The following is a 24538-nucleotide window of genomic DNA, read 5'->3' on the forward strand; positions in this document are numbered from 1 at the left end:
AACAAATCAGCAACGGTACTTTTAGCCATGGTTTATCAGCCAAGCGAACAGAGCGATAATCAGAATCCAAATGCATTTATTTCCACGAAATGAAACAATTAAATATTTTTTTAACAAATCGGCACGGATCTACTTTCTATTAATGTAGCAGAAAATACAAATATATATATATCCATATGGTCAATTGCGTAATATAATTTTGGAAACAAAGACAATTCAGCAGGACAATTTTACATTTGAATATAAATTAAAAAAATATAGCAGCCGTCTTTAATATAATTGGAGTTCTAATCTTGGCAATCCACGAACTCATAGTCGACGACGAGGTCGCCGCCGGCTGCACCTGTCGCCGCGTTCGTCACCTTTATGAAAAGACACGAATGCATGCAGGTCGTCCATCCTTGTCAGTTTTCTTCGATCATGCGCGCACATCATATGCACGGGACGAGACACACACGGAAGTACGGACGTACCAGGAGGCAGCGGCCGCAGGAGGCCTTGCCGTGGGCGCCGGCGGGGCCGCAGAACGCCGTCCAGCCGTAGCGCTGCCGCCAGGCGAGCGGCATTTCGGCGTCCCACGTCGCGCAGAAGGCGCCCGCCGCGCCGAGGTCCCAGTCCACCTGCGCCGGGTTGGACTGGGGAGCCACCGCGACCTGCCTCCCGCGTCCCTGCCAAAACCTCGCTTGCTTGTCCACGACCCGGTGCGCCCACGCCGGCACAGGTGGCCGAGCCGATGTAGCCCTCCGCCGGAGCCCTCCCCAGTCCAGCCCTCTGCGGCCTACGCAGGCGGCACCGGCGGCACAGTCGGCCCCGGAGGAGAAACCATTGCGCCGGCCCCGTCTCGGCTGGCCCGGTTCGCAGCGAGTGCCCTTCCTCCTCCGCTCTGCCGGCGACTCCGTCGTGACTTCTTCGCGTTGTTCCTCCTTCCTGTGGACGGTGAGCACTTGAAGACCTATTTTCTGTATTTTCTGTGCCCTTCGTGTGTTGTGCGTTTCAGGTGCTCCATACAATGCCTAGCCCTTCATGTGCTGTGCATTTTAGGTGCTCGATAAAATGCTGAACCAAGAAAAAAAAAACTGCCCACGCAGGACCCACTAGCTTTGTCAGGTGCTCTGCATTTCAGCTGATCCATGTAATTGCTTGAGATTATTAGGTCCCGCGGATGCACTTTTGTTGTGCCATGTCAAGAAACATAATGATGCATGCTCTAGATTTGTTGAGTGACGAGCAGTTGTGTGGTTGTGCCCTCCGGTCATATTTTCTTTCTTCTGTCTATACTTTAAGTATGCCAGGTATGGTAGCATCATGAATTAATTACTAATTGTTTCTTTCAAAAAAAAGGTGGTATAGTTGGTGATATCCCACCACGAGGCTTCGGTCCTGTGTCAGAGGTGTTTTTTTTCCCAACCTGAACGATTAGCGTGTGCATATGAAATTGTTTTTTTTAAAGACGTGTGCATATGAAATTGTCACAGTACGCAAGGATATCATAATTATCTTCAAGTGCCCGTTTCTAAAAGAATACATGAATTGCCATAGTTGTTCTTTTCATCCTCTGCAAACTTTAAGGAGACATGACTTCCACTCTGTTGTGAAGATTGTTCAGTAGTGAGGGTTGCCTTTGTGTACAGTAGCTGCTGTATGCAACTTCAGAGTGCTTACCGTTCCTTTTTGTTTATGCGGATTGAACAATACAATCTTATTTTATGCAAAGCAGCAGATTCTATATGTCTCTTTTTTTTTCTTTCCTTAATTTCAGTGCCCCTTCAATTAAATTGTTAAATGTCCTATGCATGTGCAGGTTGGTACTGTTCCTGACATTCAGGATCCTCGAAACAGAAGACCGAAACATTGACGTCAACAGGCAACACATCATCGTCTTTGGGTAAGAACCGTTGCTTCTGATCAGATGATCTTTTCCAGTTTTATTTCATTGTCAGTGCGCAGGAATCTTTCACGTGAATACTCTACTTGCAAGTCTCTATGTGCTTGATTGTGTCTACAACATCACCATTAATTCGCTTACCTGCTTGCTTCAAAATAATAAACCTCATACATTGATACTTTGTTGTATGATCCATTTATTCAGGTACTCTAACGGGTTGTTTATCACACTGTCCTTTGCCCTCCAACTGTCTGCGTAGTAGGTTCTTTCATTATGGATAGAGGCCACAAACGCAAACCTACTCATGTAGATTAGCCACATGCATACAGGTAATGTTCTCATCATCAGCACCGGTGTTTTGATTTATTTTTGTTGTTCAAGTAGTTCCCTTCAGTACGCGTGCACATAATCATTCATTGCCTTTTCCTTTCTGATACAGCCAGCGGTGCCGGTGCGCAGATACGTAGTGTTGCTTCATGTGCATCGCCTTCAGGTTTACGAATGGCCGCCTCAGAACCCCGGCTGGTCTGGCGACGGCTAGGTGATTCCATATTCAGATAGCTCTTCCCCTGTGAAGCTGCCGACTGCTATGTATACTATATCTAATAATTTTCCTTTCTGTCATGCAAAATATCAAATTGAACTATTCATGCAACATTTGTTATTGTTAACCAAAGTAAGCTTCTACCTCCATCCAATGATACGACAAAATATGCTCTTTAAAATCCATTCATCTATGTCTGCCCAAACTATGTAACACCTACTTTTTGCTATGATCAGTAAAATATTCTTCCTATAGTCAGCATGATGCTTTTCCCCTATGATCAGTAAGATCCATCTATCTATGCCTGCCCAGACTATGTATGTCATCATACTGAGCATTCTTTGTTCTTTGTTTGCAACAGATATGCCACACCCGGGGTCGTCCATCACCACTGAAAGTCGCAAGCGGCGTACGTTCGTCATAGCTTCTGGAGCTGAAAAGGGTATGTGCTCATATTTTTTCCAACCAAACTACCAACAAGGGGCTCTCATTTAGTAGTATTTCTTTACACATACCTATTACTTGCAGAGAATACTGCGCCCTTACTGTATAATGGACACCGTCGTAAGCACCTAACTTCCTACTGTTACTCCCATCTTTCCATCGGTTGTTGACTTCACCTACATGACATACCTAACATTCTAAAACCATAATTGAATCCCTGCATGGTCATGCCGTTTTCTCATTCTGTTCCTCTATTTGGCACGTGCCCCCACTGCGGTGCTAGCTTCTGGCTAGAAGAGCTGGTGTGTGGGCGCCGCATGGCAAATCCTGTATACAATAGGTGCTGCAGAGGAGGGAGCATTGTCCTGCCTTCATATACGTGTCCACCACAGCCTTTGCTTCGTCTCTTAACAAGAGAAGACCCTTCACTATCAAGGCATTACTTTGATAACATAAGACGGTACAACTCTATGTTTGCCATGACTTCTATGGGGGTCAAGGTCATAAATGCCATTAATGATGGCCATGGTCCTTACGTGTTCAAAATTAGCGGCCAGTTATGCCACCGAATAGGATCACTAATTCCTGCCCGTGGTAAAAGACCAGAATACTGTCAGCTATACATCTTTGACACTGGTAATGAAATCAAAAATCGGATGACTGTTGCAGAAGCCCAACATGCAGACTTCCACCCGAATGAAGCTCTGCTTGCTGCCTTCATAGACATGTTTGATACCCACAATCCCATTGTGAAAACATTTAGGACTGCCCGTGACAGGCTGGCTGCAACCAAGGTTTTCATTATCGGAAATAAAAATTTATCGGAGGTCATGGATAAATAGGATAAGCAAGATATATCGAAAATATCGGACCAAATTCAAAAAAAAATTCAAATTGTTTTAAAAAAATTCCGTAGAATTTGACTTGAAACTATTCCTAAGCTATTAAACATGACTTGTTCACAGATAAAAACAAGAATAAAACATTATAGTGTGGGATTGTCGCACGGCTGAATTTGGGTTGTCTGTGTGGAAGCAGGAAAGAAGGGAAAAATTTGACCAATATCAAATTTTATCGGACCCTGTGGATAGAAAGGAAATTTCGGAAATTTCCGTGAATTTCGGCCGATAAAAAAACCTTGGGCTGCAACCACCCTGTCTGACCGTCTTGAAGACCACTATGCTGTAAAGCTATTCTCTGCTCCAAAACAACATGGCAACATCTACAGTGACCCAGTTGCATCAGAGGTGGTTGGCTTGGTCGTAAATGATTTAGGCAATACTGACGAGGGGCGTGACTTAGTAATGCAGCAGCACTCATCTCAGCTCCAAAGAGTACAAGAGACACATTGCGAGTTTATGGCGATGCAGTATCCGCTGTTGTTTCCCTATGGAGAAGATGGCTTCCATGAGAACCTTTACTACATGACATGTCCACGCTCCAACAAGATGAAGCGACAAAAAATCACGATGGCAGAGTATTATTCATATAGGCTGCATGACAGAGCTGGCGATTTCAACACCCCCTTGTGCTGCAGCAGGCTAACCCAAGCGTATCAGGTTGATGCATACTGTTGTGTTGAAGATGAACGGCTCCGACATTATAGAAAGGAATCTTTTCAGAAAAAATACAGGTCCAGCCCTTACAACGCCTTAGTTCAAGCTGTCCGGAATGGCATCATTGAAGCTTCATCTGTAGAACAAATAACCATCTTACCAGGATCATTCATAGGAAGTCCACGCTACTACTACCAGAACTACCAAGATTGTGTTGCGATATGTCGTAGGTTTGGATGCCCAGACATATTCATCACCTTCACATGCAATGCTTTATGGCCAGAAATTGAAGACGCCTTATCATTCATACCAGGATAGCATGCTTCTGATAGATCTGATATTGTTGACCGAGTTTTTTAGATAAAGCTCAAACTTCTTATGGATGACATCGGAAAGTATGATTTTTTTGGACCTATACTTGGAGGTATTGTTCTCGCTGTCCTATCATCTTTGTTTTTCCATCGCCCCAACATCACCTTGCTATTATTTAGAGAGAATTCCTTATTTGACACTGGGAAAATGAGTCGTTTCTTTCTTGACCCTGAAATTTTCTTCGTTCCCTATTTGACACTCACTTCAACTTTCATCCCTAATTTGACACTACCGTCAAATCCGTTAGCTAACGGTGTTAACTGGCTGTTAAAAAGACGTTTTTGCCCCTAGAAAAAAAAGCGGCGAAGTAAATTTGAGAGGAAAAAAACCTGCGCCCGCCTCTGATGCATGCGCCCAGCTGCAAAAAAAAAGGTGCAGGTTTTTTTTTCCTCTCAAATTTGCTTCGCCGCTTTTTTTCTAGGGGCAAAAACGTCTTTTTAACAGCCAGTTAACACCGTTAGCTAACGGATTTGACGGTAGTGTCAAATTATGGATGAAAGTTGAAGTGAGTGTCAAATAGGGAACGAAGAAAATTTCAGGGCCAAGAAAGGAACGACTCATTTTCCCAGTGTCAAATAAGGAATTCTCTCTATTATTTACCTATTACACCTAGGACGTCCTACCTTCCTACCATGCAATGCAATTCACTACCATTCATACTCTCAGGCACACTAAGTTTTGCTATCCGTTCTTTTTCGCAGTTGTCTACACAATTGAGTTTCAAAAGCGAGGTCTTCCACATGTCCACCTTATACTCTGGCTCAAAAAAGATAAACCTCTTGATGCCACTCAAATAGATGCCTTCATATCAGCACAGTTGCCAGATCCATCTATTGACCCTACAGGTTTCGAAGCAGTATCAAAGTTTATGATTCATGGCCCCTGCGGACCTCTACGCACATCTTCTCCTTGCATGACTAATGGAAAATGCGACTGAGTTCTACCCAAAAAAAAATTGTGACCACACTATAGTGCTACCCAACAGCCATGTCACATACGCCCGCCCAGACAATGGTATTACTGCTGAAAAGAATGGAGTTAAGGTTGATAACACATTTGTGGTGCCGCATAATGTAGACCTATTGGTCAAGTATCGCAGATATCAATGTTGAAAGTGTCAATCGTAATGGAATGGAGAGAGATCTATTTAAGTATACAAACAAAGGTCCTGACTGTGCTAAAGCTACAATTCAAAGAAAAAGAAGCAATCCAGATGCTACCACTGGGACGTTTAATGAAATAAATGAATACTTGGACTGTAGATGTGTAACTCCTAATGACGCAGCGTGGCGGTTATTCCAGTTTGATATACACTACACGAATCCATCTGTTGAACGACTTCCTATCCATCTCCTTTTACAAAATGGTGTCCTATATACTGAAGATGACCATCTAGATCAAGTGATTGAGGATCCATCTAAACTCATAACCAAGCTAACAGCAAGGTTTGACGCGAACCAGCAATACCCACTTGCTTGAGAACACACTTATGTAGATTTCCCTGAACACTGGACATGGCATACTGATGGGAAATTTTGGAAGGAGCGCCAGAACAATCGACCAAAGGTTGGACGGCTAGCTAATGTTGCTCCTAATCAAGGAGAGACATTTTACCTACGAATGTTGCTGCATATAGTCAAAGGATCACAAAGCTATTCTGATATACGCACCATCGCTGGACAGCAGCACCCGACATTTCGTGCAGCATGTGACGCATTGGGTTTACTCGGTGACGACCAGGAGTGGTTCCATGCTATGACTGATGCAGCACATTGGGCATTTCCATATCAGCTAAGGCAGCTATTTGTCACTTTACTACTTTTCTGCGAACTCAAAGACCCCCTAAAATTATTTGAAGAATATGTAAAGGTAATGGGGGAGGACATGGCCTACCGTGCAAAGCAGCTAGCTCCAGAAGCCCCAGATGTAATCATACAGCAACACATCATATCCTATGTCCTACAGGTGCTACAGGAACTCCTCAGAGATGCTGGATATAGCCTAGAGCACTTCAATTTGCCACAGCCAGACAAAAGTTCTACCGAGGTACTCATAAATAGATTGATAATGGAGGAGCTTTCCTATGCTTCAAATGATACGACCGCTGAAGTAAAGGAAAAAGTCTACTTAACCCCCCACCTTTCATACTTGGTCTACTTCACCCCCCAACTATGAAACCGTCTGTTTTACCCCCTGAACTATCCAAAACCGTCTATTTTACTCCCTGGGCGGTTTTCAACGGCGGTTTTGCTACAGACAAAATTGAATTTTCCAATTAATCTAAAGCTACAAAAAAAATTGTACTAAAGCATACCGTATTATATATTCACTGTGTAGATCTACTCATGTGGAGTCCAATAAAATTAGATTTTTTATTTTATGATTTTTCTATGATTTACTATGATTTTTAAAAAATTCACCGAAAATAAATAAAAAAAAAGAAAATTCAAAACCACCGGCACTGTAGCAAACCCACCGTTACTTTAGCAAACCCGCTGTTACTGTAGCAAACCCGCCGCTGAAAACCGCCCAGGGGGTAAAATAGACGGTTTTGGATAGTTCAGGGGGTAAAACAGACGGTTCATAATTGGGGGGGTGAAGTAGACCAAGTATGAAAGGCGGGGAGGTTAAGTGGACTTTTTCCCTGAAGTAAACCAGCTGATCACTCAGCTCAATTCAGAGCAGAGGCATATCTACGATATTATAGAGCATTCAATCTCAAATGAATCTGGGTATACCTTCTTCATTTATGGATATGGTGGCACTGGTAAGACATTTCTATGGAACACTTTGCTCAGCAGTGTCAGAAATAAAGGCAAGATAGCATTAGCGGTGGCATCTTCTGGCATAGCAGCTTTGTTACTCCCAGGAGGTCAAACACCACACTCACGTTTCAACCTTCCTTTAGACATCCAAGAACACTCCGTGTGTGCCATCAAGAAAAACACTGATAGGATTGCGGATCCTACCAGCTATGGTTCGGAGGTTGTAGGGATGGTTGATCGGAGGACGGAAACAGGAACGCCGCTGGGGCACCGTGTTCACGATCTAGAGGGAGGAGGAGGAGGCTAGGGCTGTTATGAAGTCTCCCGGCTCCCTAAGGGAAGCCGAGCAGATTGATTGCTCTTGCTTAATTGTTTCAATTCCTTACAATAGCTATATATAGCAAATAATGAAAATACTAATGGGCCTTGCGCCCCCCCCCCCCCCCCTAATTCCTCCTGCGCCTAACTAGCCACTAGTGGGCTTCTGCCTTCGTGCATATGACCGACCGGTCATAACATCTCTCCCCGCCTGCTGAAACAGCTCGTCCTCGAGCTGGAAGTCTGGAAACTGCTCACGGAATTCCTGGAGAGGCTCCCAAGTTGCGTCGTCTGCGGGCAACCCACGCCACTCAATGAGGACACGCCAGATGCCCCGGCGCTGTTCAGCCCGGAGGGCACGCGCCGGCGCTGGGAGCAGACGCCCATCGAGGACTGGAGGGAGTGATGCTGATGTCGTTGGAGTATCGCCGCGGTGACGCTTGAGCAACCCCACATGAAAGACGTCGTGGATGCGGGCGCCCTCTGGAAGCTGTAGACGATAGGCGACACGGCCGATGCGCTCCTGCACCTGGAACGGCCCTGCATAGCGTGGTCCCAACTTGTGCTTCACCCGTGGATCAAGAGACTGAGCAGTCCTGTGCAACAGATGCAGCCACACCCAGTCGCCCACCGCGAACTCCACGTCACGGTGGCCGGCGTCGTAGTATTTCTTGGACAGCTGCTGGGCTTGAAGTAGACGCTGACGAACCTCGGCGAGAATCTCATCACGGCTGCGTAGAAGAGTGTCAGCCGCAACCGTCCGGGCCGTCCCGGGCTTGTATGGCAGGATTGGCAGCGGAAGACGGCCGTAGACGACCTCGAACGGGGTGGCACGCAGGGCGGTATGGAACGCAATGTTGTAACAGTATTCCGCCCAAGCGAGCCAATCGACCCATGCCCGAGGCCGATCCCCGGTGACGCACCGCAGGTACATGGCGATGACCTTGTTCACCACCTCGGATTGGCCATCAGTCTGCGGTGAAAAGCCGTACTCATGCGTAGCTTGACGCCCGCCATCCGGAACAAGTCGCGCCACACGTTTCCAGTAAACACGAGGTCCCGGTCACTGACGATGGACGCCAAAAACTCGTGCAATCGAACGATGTTGTCAAAGAAGGCCCATGCGACGGAGGCGGCGGTGTAGGCGTGGCCGAGCGCTATAAAATGCGCGTACTTGGAGAAGCGGTCGACCACCGTGAGAATGACCGACTTGCCGCCCACCTTTGGGAGGCCCTCGATGAAATCCATGGAGATATCCGCCCACACCTGGGACGGCACCTCCAGCGGCTGCAGCAGACCCGCCGACTGCAATGTCTCCGTCTTGTTGCGCTGGCACGTCGTACAATTGCGCACCCAGTCTTGGACAAGCGCGCGGTCTCCTGGAATGTAGAAGTCGGCGCGTAGACGATGGAGGGTCTTCTGGACACCCTCGTGGCCCGTCGAGTGAGCCAGGGAGGGCGCCTGGCGACGCAGGTCGTCGTGGCCAGGGACGTACAGCCGGCTGCCATGGAGCAGCAGGCCCTCCTCCATGCGCCAGGGACCTGGCAGGTCGCCGGCCTCCAGTCGCGCGCAAAACTGCTGCGCGTCCGCTGCTGTGATGGTGGCGCGGCGGATGTCGTCGACGAAGGCAAACGAGGGTCCCGAGCGAGCACAAAAGGCTGCGCCAGCCTCGCTGTCCGAATCAGCGTCGCGGCGAGAGAGAGCGTCGGCGACGGTGTTGAGGCGACCCGGCCTGTATTCGACGGTGAAGTCAAAGCCGAACAACTTGCTGATCCGCTGGTGCTGGGGAACGGTGGAGAGACGCTGATCCAAAAGATACTTCAAACTGCAATGGTTAGTGCGAATAAGAAAATGACGCCCCCATAAATATGGACGCCAGTGGCGCACCGCCTGCACAAGACCGATTAGCTCCCGCTCATAGGCCGCCAGCTTGAGATGTCGTGCGGCGAACGGTCGGCTGAAGAAAGCGATGGGGCCGGCGGCCTGGTGCAGGACGGCGCCGAAACCCACGCCTGATGCGTCGCAGTCCACCATGAATAATTTGTCGAAATCAGGCATCTGGAGGACGGGCCCCGTGGTGAGGGCGTGCTTGAGCGCCTGGAAGGCCTCGTCGGCCTCGGCGTCCCAGGTGAACACGTCTCGCCGCAAGAGACGCGTTAGGGGCGCGGCGATGAGGCCAAATTCCCTAATGAATTTTCGGTAATAGCCTGCCAGGCCCAGAAAGCCCCGAAGGCCCCTGACAGAGCGCGGTGCCGGCCAGGCTGCGACGGCCGCCACCTTGTCGGCGTCCATGGCGACGCCGTCCATGGAAATCACGTGGCCCAAGTAAGCCACAGACGTCGCCCCAAACAAGCACTTGGAGCGCTTAAGGTGGAGATGATGCGCCCGAAGCTCGCTGAGGACGATGGCGATGTGCTGAAGGTGTTCCGCCCAGGACGAACTGTAGATCAGAATGTCGTCAAAAAAGACCAGCACAAACCGCCGTAGATATGGGCGAAGGACGTCGTTCATCAGCGCCTAGAATGTGGCCGGTGCGTTGGAGAGGCCGAACGGCATCACCAGGAACTCGTAGTGGCCGTGGTGGGTGCGGAACGCCGTCTTGGCGATGTCGTCGGCGTGCATCCGCACCTGGTGGCAGCCCGAGCGCAAATCGAGCTTGGTGAAGAAGCGAGCCCCGTGTAGCTCGTCCAGCAACTCATCCACCACCGGGATGGGGAACTTGTCCTTCGAGGTCTTGGCGTTGAGGGCGCGGTAGTCGATGCAAAAGCACCAGGACTTGTCCGCCTTGCGGACGAGGAGCACTGGGGCCAAAAATGGTGAAGTGCTCGGACGGATGATGCCTTGGGCGAGCATGGCCTCGCACTGACGTTCCAGCTCATCCTTCTGGAGCTGGGGGTAGCGGTACGATCGGACGGCCACCGGCGCCGTGTCGGGTAGCAGGTGAATGCGGTGGTCGTACGGCCGGGCCGGTGGAAGACCGCGCGGCTCGTCAAAGATGGCGCTGTGCTGCTGTAGGAGGCGGTCCAACAGCGGCTGTTGATTGTCATTGGAGACAGCCGCTACCTGGACAGTCCCATCAGGCCCGCCCATGCCTGTCCAGAGGATACGGCGGTCGTGGCGGGAGAACGACATCGTCTTGGCCGCCAAGTCCCACAAGATAGGACCGAGCGTCTTCAGGTAGTCGTAGCCGAGGATGAGGTCGAAACCGCCAAGGTCGAGGCCGACGCAGGTGGTGAGGAAGTCCTCGCCCTCAATGCGAATGGGGACCTCGTGGGCGATCCCTTCGCATCGTAGGCGGTCGCCGTTGGCCACCGTAACCCACAACTGGTCGCCGCCCATAGGAGAGAGACCCAAGCGGCGCATAGCATTGCCCCGGAGGAAGTTATGGGTAGAGCCAGTGTCGAGAAGGGCCACCAGGCGCTCCCCTTTCACCTCCACCGGCAGTAACATCGTGTTCTCCGTCGTGATACCTGCCAAGGCATGCAAGGAGACGACGAAGGCGTTAGCATCTAGCTGCTCCTGGGCGGCCGGCTCGTCCGCCTGTACCGCAGCAACCGCGGCACCGTCCTCGACCGACGCCGCCTCGTCCACGATGCAGTCGTCGGCGGCGATGTAGAGGAGTCGGTGGCATACGTGACCGGGGGCATAGGCCTCGTCATAGTTGAAGCAGAGCCCCCGGCGTCGGCGCTCCGCCTGCTCTGCTGGTGTCAGGCGGCGGAACACGCGACCCTCGGGCGACGCGTTGGCCGCAGCGGCCCCTTGGCCTCCCGGCGTTGGAAGACCTGCGGCGGCGCAGCCAGGTGGTACTGGTCGCGGGGGCGGCCATGCACCGCGCGCAGGGGGCAGCGCCTGCATGGCTGCTGCCCGTCGCTCGAACGCCCGCGCATAGTGCATGGCCGTTTGGAGGTCTTGGGGCTCTCGCATCTCCACGTCGGCCCGGATATGCTCCGGAAGGCCGCCCACGAAGAGCTCGGCACGCTGTAGTGTAGAGACTCCCAGGGCGTGGCATGCCAAGGCCTGGAAGCACGCGGCGAAGTCCTGCACCGTCGAAGTGAAGGGCAGCCGGCCTAGCTCAGCCAAGCGGCTACCCCGTAGTGGTGGTCCGAAGCGCAGGCGACAGAGGTCCCGAAAATGCTCCCACGGCGGCATCCCTTCATCTTGCTCCAGGGCGTGGTACCAGGTCTGCGCCTCGCCCTTCAAGTGATAGGAGGCGAGCCAGGTACGGTCAGATGCTAGCGTACGCTGGCCCCTGAAGAATTGCTCACACTGGGTGAGCCAATTCAGGGGATCCACGGAACCGTCGTACGTGTGGAATTCCAGCTTATAGAACTTGGGCGGCGCTGGCGGAGGTCCGTCATCAGAGGATCCCCCTGCAGGAGCTGCTGGCACCGTGGCCGACGTCGCCGACGACTGCAGGGTACCCCCATGGAATAGGGTGCCGTCGGCGCCCCCGTACAGGACGCCGAACGCCGGAACGCCCCCATGCGTGACGCCCAAGCCCGTGTAGAGCAGGGGCGGCACGGAGGGCTGGGAACGCGTTGTAGTGTAGACGGGTGACACCGATGCCTCTGACATGCCCGTGATCCAACTCGGCAGCTGCGACGGCGACCGGGGAAATGCGATCTGTGTGATCGGTACTCCAGTGGACGGGGGCGGATGCACGGCCTGGTGTGTCGAGGAAGCCGACCCGTCATAGGGCATGCCGTACTGGTAGGAGACGGCAGCTGTAGCGGCCGCCGGCTGCGGTGGCGGAGGCGGCACCGGCAGGGCCTGCTGGTACGTTGGCTGCGGCGCCGGCAGGACCGGCTGTACCTACTGGTACGGCTGGTAGTAGTAGGGCAGAGGCTGCGGCTGGGGCGCGTACGGCCCCACGAGGAACGAGCGGATGCCCGCAATGGCCTGGCCGATCTCGAGAACGGCCGCCGTCAGTTCTTCGGGCGTCATGACGAGGCCCTGCGGTGTCGCAGATGGGGCGACCGCCCCCGAGGTGACCATGATCGCGGACGTCGTCGAGGGCGGCGGCTGCGTGGTGGAGGGAAGGGGCTGCGTCACGGGAAGTGGCGGCTGCGGGGGTGCCCCCGTCCCTGTGGATGGGGGCAGCGGCGGCGGCATGGTGGAGGCTGATGGGGGTCCCGACATCGCACCTGCGATCTCTGATACCAAATTGATAGGATTGCGGATCCTACCAGCTATGGTTCGGAGGTTGTAGGGATGGTTGATCGGATGACGGAAACAGGAACGACGCTGGGGCGCTGTGTTCATGATCTAGAGGAAGGAGGAGGAGGCTAGGGCTGTTATGAAGTCTCCCGGCTACCTAAGGGAAGCCGAGCAGATTGATTGCTCTTGCTTAATTGTTTCAATTCCTTACAATAGCTATATATAGCAAATAATGAAAATACCAATGGGCCTTGCGCCCCCCCCCCCCTAATTCCTCGTGCGCCTAACTAGCCACTAGTGGGCTTCTGCCTTCGTGCATATGACCAACCGGTCATAACAAACACACAGTTGGCTGAGCTGATACAACACACATCGCTAATTATATGGAACGAGGCACCTGTCAACCACAAACATTGTTTCCAAGCACTTGACCGCATGCTTAGAGATATCATGTCATCTATCAACAGCAACATTTTAAATCGCAAGCTATCAATTTTAGCGTGAGGCTGTCCTGGGCGCTATTGGTGCTATAGCGAACGCTATAGCGGCGCTATGGCTCCGCTATAGCGGTAGCTAAATGCAGTAGCGTCAACTGACTGCTCACGCTATAGCGCTGCTATTTGCACGCTATAGCGCGCTATTTGTTTACAATTCCAGAAAACATAAAAATCTGTCAATCACTCAATCCTCAATCTGATAACTCATAACTCATAAGTCATAAGTGATAACTGATAACATCCACCATAATAATCATAAGAGCAAAGTAGCAGATAGCCAAACAGGCAACATAACCACATGAGGTTCATACATGCAAAGCCAAACAATCATAAAGGGATTAAACTTTAAAGTTTAAATGCATAAAGCCATAAACTCATGAAGTACACACTTTGCATTCCACATCCATAGCACAGGCAGAGCAATAGCGGCGCTATGGCGCTAAACGCACTTAGCAGCGCTTTAGCGCGCAATAGCGGCAATAGCGCGCATAGCGCAAAAATGAGCAATTGCGTCGCGCCAGTTCCTGTGGGCCGCTATAGCGTCGAAATAGCGCGCTATTTTTTTCGTGGATCAACAGTGACTCAGCATACAAACAATTTGGTGGTATAACAGTTGTTCTTGGTGGTGATTTCAGGCAGACTCTGCCAATTATCCCAAAGGGCAAAAAAGCACAAGTTTTGGATGCTTCAATCACGAGATCTTATTTATGGCGTAATTGTAGAGTGCTTAGCTTAACTGAAAACATGAGACTTAAATGCCCACAACTCTTAGAATCTGAAAGGAATGAACTGGACAAATTCGCTCAGTGGCTCCTCTCTATTGGTGATGGCACAACTCCTGACAGCATGCCTACTGACCAACCTGACACGTCATGGGTTCAAATTCCGGACAACCTCCTACTACCACCTGACCAAAGGAAACTTGAGAGTTTAATTTCTTTTGTGTATGGCACACCTCCAGAACTATCACAACTAGCAGATTATCTATGCGAACGAGCAATATTAGCCCCAACAAATGAGGTGGCTGCTGCTATAAATGTAGAAATCATTGGTAAGATAACTACCGACGAAATGTCATACTACAGCTCTGACTCCATTGATGATCCGACATCCAACTATTGTACTCTAGAATCCCTTTACCCTCAAGAGTTCCTCAACACCATTAACATGGTGGCCTTCCAGATCATCATTTGCAGCTCAAGATTGGGGTTCCTATAATGTTACTAAGAAATTTCAGTCCCTCAAAAGGTTTGTGCAATGGAACCAGACTCATAGTGACACAACTCACACATCGCATCATCGAAGCTCAAATAATTACAGGAAAGGCTAAGGGAACTAAAGCTTACATTCCAAGAGTAATATCCACCTCAGCTGATCCTAAATGGCCCTTTAAGATAAAATAGCGACAGTTCCTGGTCCGTGTATCATATGCGATGATAATTAACAAAAGCCAAGGACAGACACTTAGCAAAGTTGGTGTCTACTTACCAAGCCCGGTGTTCTCTCATGGGCAACTTTATGTTGCATTCTCACGAGTTACATCACCCACAGGCCTGCGTGTGCTTATTGAAAACAACTCTTCTGAACATGAAAATCAAACACACAATGTTGTCTACACTGAGATTTTTAGTGATATATCAACAGCTGCTTACTAAATGCAGGTAATACTACTTCTCCCTCATTAATCAAATCATATCAGGCTCCTTTCTTTGAACTAAACTTTAGAATCCCAATCACGTCATTTACTCTTACTTATGTACTCTAATGTTAGATGTATTCCAATTCTACAAGGTTCTATTGTTACCTCTTTCAATTTTTTGAGGAACTACAATCTGATGTACTGCACTGCAGGTTATGTTCATGCGATACATTATCAAAGCAATAGATAAAATATGGGCAATGGTGTAGAATCTGTAATGATGGGCCATGACAAGGTTGACAAAAGTGGCAAATTATTGATAAATTGGTGTGAATCAAGCATCAAGTAGGGATGCCACGGTTCACAAATAAACTGATAACACCTCCTACCTCTATGTTTTCTCCACTCAGTGTCGTTACAATTGCAAAATAAAAAAAAAGAAGCATAAGCATGAAAAGTTGAATACAGGTATCACAACACAACAACACTAAACACCAAAACTAATCTGTATGCATGGTTGAAATCATTAGCTTTTTTCAATGCCTTTTTATTACTCCGTTTACCATGATGGGAATTTCATACAGTCGTACAGATGGTCAGTAACAATATTCATCCCCTTACCATCATATTCATGCAGTAATTTATTTACAGCCCAAAACCTTTGTATTGTTCTTGCGTGCAGCTATGACCACCTGATTCATTTATCTAATTATATAAACCGTTACCACCTAGGACTGCAAGAAAATTGGGAGGTATACAAGTTGCACACACCAATCATCTCTGTGACAAAGCAGCAGTGTTTTTGCGGACAAAGAAAACGAAGACAAATGGATGCAAGGATCACCTTCTTACTTTTGAATACCTACATCAGAGTTTTAAGCTTACTTTTGTGTAGCAAAACTGTTATCAGCAGATCATGCCATATTCAATAAAATTGCAAAGTTTAACCTTTGCCAATGTGAATGTTTATAGGCATGTCAAGTACTATCAACAGCATCTTTGCTGCTCTATTAGTTTTCCCTTTGACATGGTCTGTACCAATTTATTGTATGTCCTGACATGAAACAATTGCGATGTCAAGCTCAAATTTGATTGCGTTGTAAGGCCGAATATGTATGTTCTGTAAATCTTCCAAAACCTGACATTTGTCAGGTCCATTTCCTACTCAGTGCTTATTATTCATCATTGTATGCAGTATGCTTACCATTGTTTGTGCCTTCTCGTGTTTTTTATGCCTTCTACCCCGCGCAGCTCTCATGTTTTTTATACCTTCTACCCCGCGCAACTGCGCGGGGTTCCCGCTAGTTAGCCTATAACAAGTGTTACTATTTATTACAGTTGCGCGGGGTTCCCGCTAGTTAGCCTATAACAAGTGTTACTATTTATTACAGTACTATTGTTTTTTTGCTCCGTGGCATGCTTCCAAATGGGATGATTCTAAAACAGAACATGTTTAAGTATAACGTAGTAGGATCTACACAGCTAGACGGAATATCCAATCTATAGGAACAACCTGCTGATGATATAAGATAGGCATTTAATATCCAAAGTCCAGGGCATCTCAATGATGCCAAATGAATAGCTCTCGTTCGCCCCACTACTGCTACATTTGTTTACTGACGTGGTTAGAAAAAAAAATGTATCTCTGCCTCCAAAAATACCCCATGTTTATTAGGGCACTTTACCCATTTGTGATTTGTACAACGGCGAAAGCACGTCAACGTCATTGCAGGTTCCCTAGGTCTCAAATGTTGAAATAGAAGTGGGCTGCAATTATATTTTGTTTGATCACACATGTCAGGATTTAAGATTGAGACCTCTGGCCCTCCTACCGTATGAAGTTCCCAAAAACTTGTGCTGATATAAAAAAAAAGTGAACAACTAGTAGACATGCATATGCGACACACACGTACCCACCTTGATACAAAGATATTATGTACATAAAAATTACAAGATTTTAAAGGTCATTAGATCATTCCTTTTACATCAACAAAAAAGATACACAAAGTGAATCACATCAACCATGATGTCGTGACTAACCGTAGAGCCACACCAACTTGGATGACATGACCGAACCGCCACATCAGTGGCATACGTGAAAATTGTTTTTGAGGGGACACCAGTGTGTTTATTATTTAGTGTAGTCAATGCATTCCAGAAATTTACTTTAGGTGTGCTCCTTTTAATTTTTTTAGTTTAACTAGTAAACATGCCCATGCATTGCTATGAAACATACAACTTATTGCGTAGTCACTTGGATTTGTCCGAGCCAATCTTTTACTATACGAATCTTGCACCAAGAAGCGGGCTACCAAATCAAGCCATGTCGCCCGTTAACCCGGTTGTCGCGGGGTCGAAACCATGGCAGGCATGTTGTTCGAGTCAGTGTCAGAGTACAGGTCTCCGGTGGCTCAGGTAGACTCAGGAATACAAGAATCACGCAGAGAAGACGCAATGGTTTATCCTGGTTCAGGCCAATTCGGTTCCTACGTCCAGCAGCTGATGATCCTTATACTTAAGAGCACCCAAAATCGGGGGTTACAACAGAGTATAAAGGAAGAAGATTTGGTAGGAGGGTTAGCTCGGTGCTAATCCTAAGGTTGCCTCGTCGCCGATGGAGCCTTCCCCTTATCGGAGAGGAGGAAGATGACGGGATGCGGTGGAGGGGAGGCTCTCGGCACCCCTCTTCAGGTTGCCTTCTCTCTGTCCAGAGCGGAGGCCGATGGAATGGAGTGTCCGGAGTACAGGAGGGTCTTCCAGCGGTGCGCCGTGGACCGTGGTGGTGTCTTGGAGCCGAAGAAGCCTTGGGCATTGTCTGGCTGCTTTGTTCTGACACTCTACGTGTCAGGCGGCGTCAGCTTGGACAGGACTCCCCGGGTGAGACCTTCTGGAGTCTTCTTGGTGGCGGAAGAGGTCGGCTCTAGGGGCTGACGCGCGGGCCTGGGAGCTTGCAAGCCCCCGGAGGCCGTGGGAAGCTTTGTCTTCTTGTGTCACGCCCCGGACATAACCCTGTCGGAGGAGTAGTTGGTAGGGCCGCGCCTAGGGAGCGGCGCCGAGGAGCCCCCGAGCATTGGTAGCTCGGGGCCCGTCTTCTTGTGCTCGAGCCTTGGCTGACGTCGTGAGCCGGGCAGGAGCCAAGGACCGGGCTTGGTCGTGCCGTAGATTGGGAGCCCAAGGCTCGGGGAAGCCCCTGAGCCCTAGGTGGAGGTTACGGTCGAGTCAAGCTCGGCCAAATCACTTTGCCAGAGGGTGCGCGCGAGCGTGCCCGATGGGCATAGCCCCCGAGCCCCTGACGATTCTGATGGGGTCGGTCGGGGGTCTTCTTCCTTCGGGAACCATTGGACCTAAGGCTTAAAATATCTGTATGTTAGGATCTCGTCACCCGTCAACCATCGGATTGAGTCAGCTCACGACGTGGACCGTTAGATTGCGGATCGGTTTCTCTCCACCCGCTCCTTCAGGGACCCGATATCTCCCTGCCTTTCTCGAATCATCGGCCTGTGGTGGTCACCTCGACGCGAGCGCGGCGCAGCACGAGTTCGGGCCACCTCGTCGATACCGCCGCAGCAAAACCGACGTCCGCCTGGGCACCACATCCACCCCGGCACCGCCGCGTGCCGCCATGGCCATCGCCACCTTCTTCTTCGCAGGCATGGCCGCGGGGACCCGAGCGTGGCCAGACTGAGTGATATGGTACTTTGATACCCTCGCAAAAAAAGTATGGTACTCTGATCCTTTCTCTCATTTGTTTTGATTTAAAAGCTATAGCACTTGCTCACCTTGCAGCACCATCCACCATTGTATTCACGGCTGTAGTTGAAAAAGATCTGCCAAAGGCCATAACTAGATACTTCGAAAACTACAATTTCCCCCTAAAGCTACGTGAGTAGCTGTAGAAGTCCTTTTACCAAGTAAGAACCGTAAGTCTGCCACACTACTGCATATTATAACTTCTACACAAATGCAGTGAAATAAACATTGTGGTTTACTTTAGCATAGACAACACGTACAATGTTTGGCTTCTCGATTAGCTGGATTTTTAAGATATAACCGTGTGAGCAAATATGAATCTTCATATCTTCTGTCATAATCATTAGTAGACAAACCAATCATTTGATTATGGGTCCACAAAAAAGTCATGAAACTCGATATTTTACTATATCAACGCATAAATAGTATGAAAATATCTCGGTACTTTGGAACGGAACAAAAAATCTATCAAGATTATGTTTTAAATTTGATACAAACTTAATAAGGTATTTTCATATTATTGTCAAAATTAGCTTATATTATGGAATGTTACCATCATCATAAAATAGATTATAGCTTTTAAATTTTGTAGAAATGGTAAACCATAAATAGATATGTACCATTCACGTTGTTGTTTTCATGAATATTTAATAGTTTTTTTTTCTTCCGTTGCAATGAACAGATGTATCTGTGCTAGTTATATATATTTGTTGATGTCTTTTAGGTAATAAAATCACACAATACATAATTGGAATAAAATATTTTGATTCACCGATTCATCTAGATACAGTAGGGAATACTCACACAGCAATTACAAATGCCAACCCAAACTGGACATATCCAATTAGGATTCTTCTCAGCTTGCAACACATTCTCACCGTACCTGCATCGGTTACAAAGTGAAACAACTAGCATAGTACTTGTAGAGTTGTAGTAAAAAAAACTATAGTACAGACGAGAAAAGAAAGCGGAGCTCAATTCCGGTTCGGATGCAAGGCATGTAGCCTTTCAACATTTTCCAACTAAGAGCATGGGAACACTTTTAATTGACACAGACCTGTAACATCGTTTCATCCCAAGCATAATTCTGGAATTGCAATTGTTGAATGGAGCAACTGACATAGTCTTCATCGGCCTTCAAAGGTTATAGGCTCTCTGTTGAGTGTTGTCCCACCAGTACCACCCAAGTACTGCCAGCCCAGTACACGGATTCTTTGTGCGACAGCGTGTGGGACAGGAAAAGTTGACGGATCGGCGGAGACATAGCTAGCGTTTGGTGACACGGGTGTGATAGTAGCCGACGTAGCTAGCGTTTGGTGGCGACGACAACAATGGCTGTGATAGTGGCCTAGTGGGGGGCACAGATGGCGATGGATGGCAGTGGCAAGGCAGAGCATGCAGGGGGTTAGGCATGGGTAAGACGTGGCTGCACTGGCATGGCTTGCGGGTGGTACAACTCGGCAGAGGCCGAGTGGCGGTGACAACAGTGATGATGGTGGTGCTTAGGGCGGAAAGGGTGCTGGCTTTGGCGGTGGTGCGTAGGGCCAACATGGCCTCGCCGATAAGGTCGGCTAGAACGGAGGCCAACGCAAGATGAAGTAACTCTCATAAGCCCTTTGCCCCGCCGCGTCCCTTGTCATCTTCGCACAGCTCTTGCACCTATCGCCCTTGCCCCTGCTAACGACCAGCGCAGACGCCATCACATGTCCCCTAGACGACAACACCGCTCGCACCATCTCCCCCTTCCTGAATGGCCAACGAGCAGCATGGGCCAACCAACCATGGCCATGAAATGAGGTGGGAGAGAAGAGATGGAGGTGACTTGTATGTCAAGTCTCTATGTCGATCAGCATCCTCTTAGCGTGCCACATCGGTGTGTGGGCATGTGCCTAGACCTGTTTGAATGACCACCGAGACCAAACATAGATTAAGGGCTGAAAAGATGCAATTTGTGAGTAAGAGAGTCAGAATGACACACTCAAACAAGTTTGGAGACCGAAACCACACAATTTGTGAGTACAAGGACCAGATCTGAGCGCGGCCGGGAAAGTATAAATATGCATACTAATTAACAAGTAACTACATTGGATCCAGTCCATTGTTTAGCTTCTTCCTGTTTTCTACTATATAAATTACTTACAATAGCAACAAAGCCTCTAGTCACAACCACCTCTCCCAGCCACCCTCCCTCTCCCCCTCCCCCCTCTAGCCCTAGCGCCGCTGCCGCCGAAGGTCCGAGTGGCGGCTAGGAGGGCGGCCGCGAGGCCTATTTGCCAAAGTGCCGATGGTGGGGAGTTGAGGGCGGCCACATCTGAGCGCGGCTGGGGCCCGGTCAGGCGTGGCCTGCCTGCCCACGGTGGCAGTGACCAGGCCCGTGGCTGCTCACGGTGGCATCCGCTGGGCCTATGCCTACACGTGTGGTGGTGGCCAGTTGTGGTCTGCCCGCGGCGGCCAGCTAGGGCCTAGTGCCCGCACCTGGGGCAGTCGGTGGTGGATGCTAGGGCCAGCCAGGGCCCGCGCAATGGTGGTCGGGTGACACCCTGCTTGGGACGGCCCCGATCTGTGGTCGCTTGCCCGTCTTCAGGACAGTGGTCGCCGATCTGCACGGAGGAGGAGGTAGCGACGAGGCGTGTGCGGCGTCATCCCTTTGGGCAGCAGCGGGTGTGGCGGAGGATGGTGGCAGTCTAAGCGTCGACGACCTGTCCTCGGCAAGGAGAAGGCGGATCCAGTGAAGGTGGTTTCGTAGGAAACTATGTCCTAGGAGCGGCGACAACCTGGGAGTCTGATCGACCTCCTCGCTCGGTGGCTGCTACAACCCTAGGGGCGGTGGCGGTCTGAGCATTGGTGAAGATCTCGGCGAGGAGGAGGTAGATTCCGTTGGTAGCGGCGGCCCTAGGGGCGGTGGAGGCCTGGGAGTTCGGGTGGAAGAGGACATTCTCGGTAGCAACGACAAAGGACTCCAGCAGAGGTGACGACCATGATCCCAATGACAGCGGCTGCCCTATGGCCGGCGGAGGCCTTGGAATCCAGCGAAGCGGAAGCGGATCTTATCGGCTTGCGTTTGATTGTCTGGTTCTAACTAGACCACGATGAATGAAGGTGGGCTAACCGGTGATAGATGGCGTCACCTCAATTGAAGCGGACGAAGATGGCACCAGCGGAGATTCGCAACGTTGGCGACTAGGGGCGTTGGCGATTTGACGACTTCCACTCACCGAATCTGGCTGTTTTAGGAGATGATGTCGGGAATCAGGGATGTGCCGAGGTCGTAGTTTTTCCTTTTTTTTTTTGGTCGTTTGTTATCCTCTTTATTGAGGTCTGAGTCTACGTACTCTTGTATCCTTTCAGCTGTATATATCCTTCGTGGATATAGAGGCCAGATTGATAAATCAATTGTCTAAAAAATACAGAAGCCATAGGCTACAAACAAAACCTAACAAGAGATGCGTGTTCCAAAATTAGAAGGAGAAAATTATCAATACATGAATTCTAAATTATACTAGAAGCATATCCCGCTCGTTGCTGTGGAGATCGTGAATAATTTTTAGTGAATTGTGTGATATTGTGACGTGGACAAATAAATGCATATTAGTGGCTCAGGTGGCTTACTGGCTTGGATAGCTCGCATGAATAGAAATGTATCATAATTGCGTATGCTACTAGCTGCTGATGTGGGTGACTTACATATCGTGATTGACTTCTAATAGGTTCAGCTTGTTCGGCTTCTTTTTTCAGCTAGAACCGTGTTTTTTTCTCACAACATTTCAGCCAGAACAGTGTCTTTCAGCCAAGTTTCAGACAAAGCGATCGGAGCCTTTAAGAGATATATATAGATTCCCACTTTAACTGGCAAGTCCGTGCCTTTGAATATAAATAAAAAGGGAATATTGTGCCATTATATATGCCTTCCTATTCGCAGAACCACTAGGGAACCATCCTTTCTTATTTCTACATATACATATTGCAATTACAAATGCCACAGCAAACTGGACATATCCAGTTGGGATTCATTTCAGCTTGTTACACATTCTCACCGTACCTGCATCGGTTATAAAGTGAAACAACATGCTGTCCACTACACACACGCAGAGAGAAAATAAGAAAACAGAGCTCAATTCCCATTCAGATGCGTGTAGCCTTTCAATATTTTTCTACTATATACTAAGATAAGAGTAAGGGATTCTGGATGCTTTTTAATTGGCACATACCTGCAACTTCGTTTAATCGCAAGTATGATTCTGCAATTGCAATTGTTGAATGGAGCGACTACTGGCACGGTCTTCATCGGCCTTCAAAGCCCTCCCTGTTGAGTGTTGTCCCACCACCCCAGCACTGGCAGTGGCAGTACACGGATGCAATAAGTAGGGTCTTTGTGCAACAGTGTGTGGGGCAGGACGACGTTGACGGACCGGCGGCGACGACTGGACGACGACCGTGACGTGGCCGCAGACTGAAGCAGCTATCTAGCTTATATAATCACGATCGATCAGATGGAGATGGCCACACCAGCGCATCCACGTCTCGTTTCGATCTCACAGAGTACTCCTCATGTGTCTATTTCAACGATAACAAACCAATAATCATCAACTGATCGAATTGAAGCCCATGCCCATGCATCCCTCCGTCGTCTTGCTTCTCCTTCTCGCAGCCACCGCGGCCACCTCGCAGTCGCAAGCACTGCGACTTCCGCCAGCTGCTGCTGGTCGACATGACACTGGTGCCGCCTGCATACCCAGCGAGAGGGACGCCCTGCTGGCTTTCAAGCGAGGCATCACCGGCGACCCGGCTGGGCGCCTTGCCTCATGGAACCAAGGTGACGAAGACTGCTGCAGCTGGAGAGGCGTCCCGTGCAGCAACCGGACCGGCCATGTCATCAGCCTCCGTCTTGGCAACGACATGTACACTGATGATGATCAACGGCTTCATCCTGTTAGATTGATCTCTAATCTTAAACTGGGTCCAATGACTTAGTTGAGTCTTTTAATCCGTGCCCTAATCGGGGGTGCTCAGCCCACTATGGCTAGAGGGCCCCTATCACACTGCGCAATAAATAGAGGTGAGGGCCGGTGGCTCTGGACATGATGTTCGCCGAGCTACAGTTCCCCACCGAAATCCAAGGCGGCCGAAGGTTTGCACCCTTCACATCTCTCTTTCTCTCGTTCTATCTACTACTACTGCACTAGTAGATGTTCTAGGACTCATGGTTTTATTCAAAATCAAGTAGGCATGCTAGTTCTATGCCTAGAAATCCTGCTTTAGGTCTAACAATGGTATCAGAGTCTAACTAGGTGTAGATCTAGCCTATCGGAACCCTCTGTCTAGATGTAGATCATGTCAGGGGTAAGAAAGAGATCAGATCCGTTCGGATCTGAGAAGAGAAGAGGGTCACCGAACCCTAACCCTAATCGGGTGAAGAAACGAGTAAAACAGAGGGCTCGGGTTTTAGAAAAGAACTCGAATCTGAGCCCAAACCCATGAAGAATAGCACGGGGAAGATAAACAGTGAAATCCTAACACTAATCCCAATCGGTGAAACCCAAGAAGAGGAACAAGATCTAGAAGGGGAAGAAGGGGAAGGGAAAGAGGCTTACCATGCCGCTACCGTCACCGC

At 49.2% G+C, this 24538-nt stretch overlaps 2 protein-coding genes and 2 pseudogenes across 2 annotated transcripts; 3 read left to right on the top strand and 1 right to left on the bottom strand.

The window, feature by feature from the left end:
- Window positions 1–263: 263 nt before the first annotated feature.
- Window positions 264–2058, bottom strand: LOC136489196 (uncharacterized). The gene is made up of 3 exons (XM_066485904.1): window positions 2027–2058; window positions 474–927; window positions 264–362 (listed from the first exon to the last, which is right to left on the bottom strand). Exons 1-3 carry the CDS (start codon window positions 2056–2058, stop codon window positions 288–290), a joined length of 561 nt encoding a protein of 186 aa, XP_066342001.1. The 3' UTR covers window positions 264–287.
- Window positions 913–16126, top strand: LOC136485951 (uncharacterized). The gene is made up of 7 exons (XM_066482740.1): window positions 913–936; window positions 1802–1885; window positions 2090–2214; window positions 2325–2426; window positions 2791–2871; window positions 2958–2993; window positions 15910–16126. Exons 3-7 carry the CDS (start codon window positions 2205–2207, stop codon window positions 16107–16109), a joined length of 429 nt encoding a protein of 142 aa, XP_066338837.1. The 5' UTR covers window positions 913–936; window positions 1802–1885; window positions 2090–2204; the 3' UTR covers window positions 16110–16126.
- LOC136487236 (uncharacterized) lies at window positions 3247–5738 on the top strand (annotated as a pseudogene).
- On the top strand, window positions 5933–14756 carry LOC136487237 (uncharacterized; annotated as a pseudogene).
- Window positions 16127–24538: the final 8412 nt, after the last annotated feature.

The sequence above is a fragment of the Miscanthus floridulus genome, chromosome 10 (genome assembly GCF_019320115.1).
Source record: "Miscanthus floridulus cultivar M001 chromosome 10, ASM1932011v1, whole genome shotgun sequence".
NCBI classification, from domain to species: Eukaryota; Viridiplantae; Streptophyta; class Magnoliopsida; order Poales; family Poaceae; genus Miscanthus; species Miscanthus floridulus.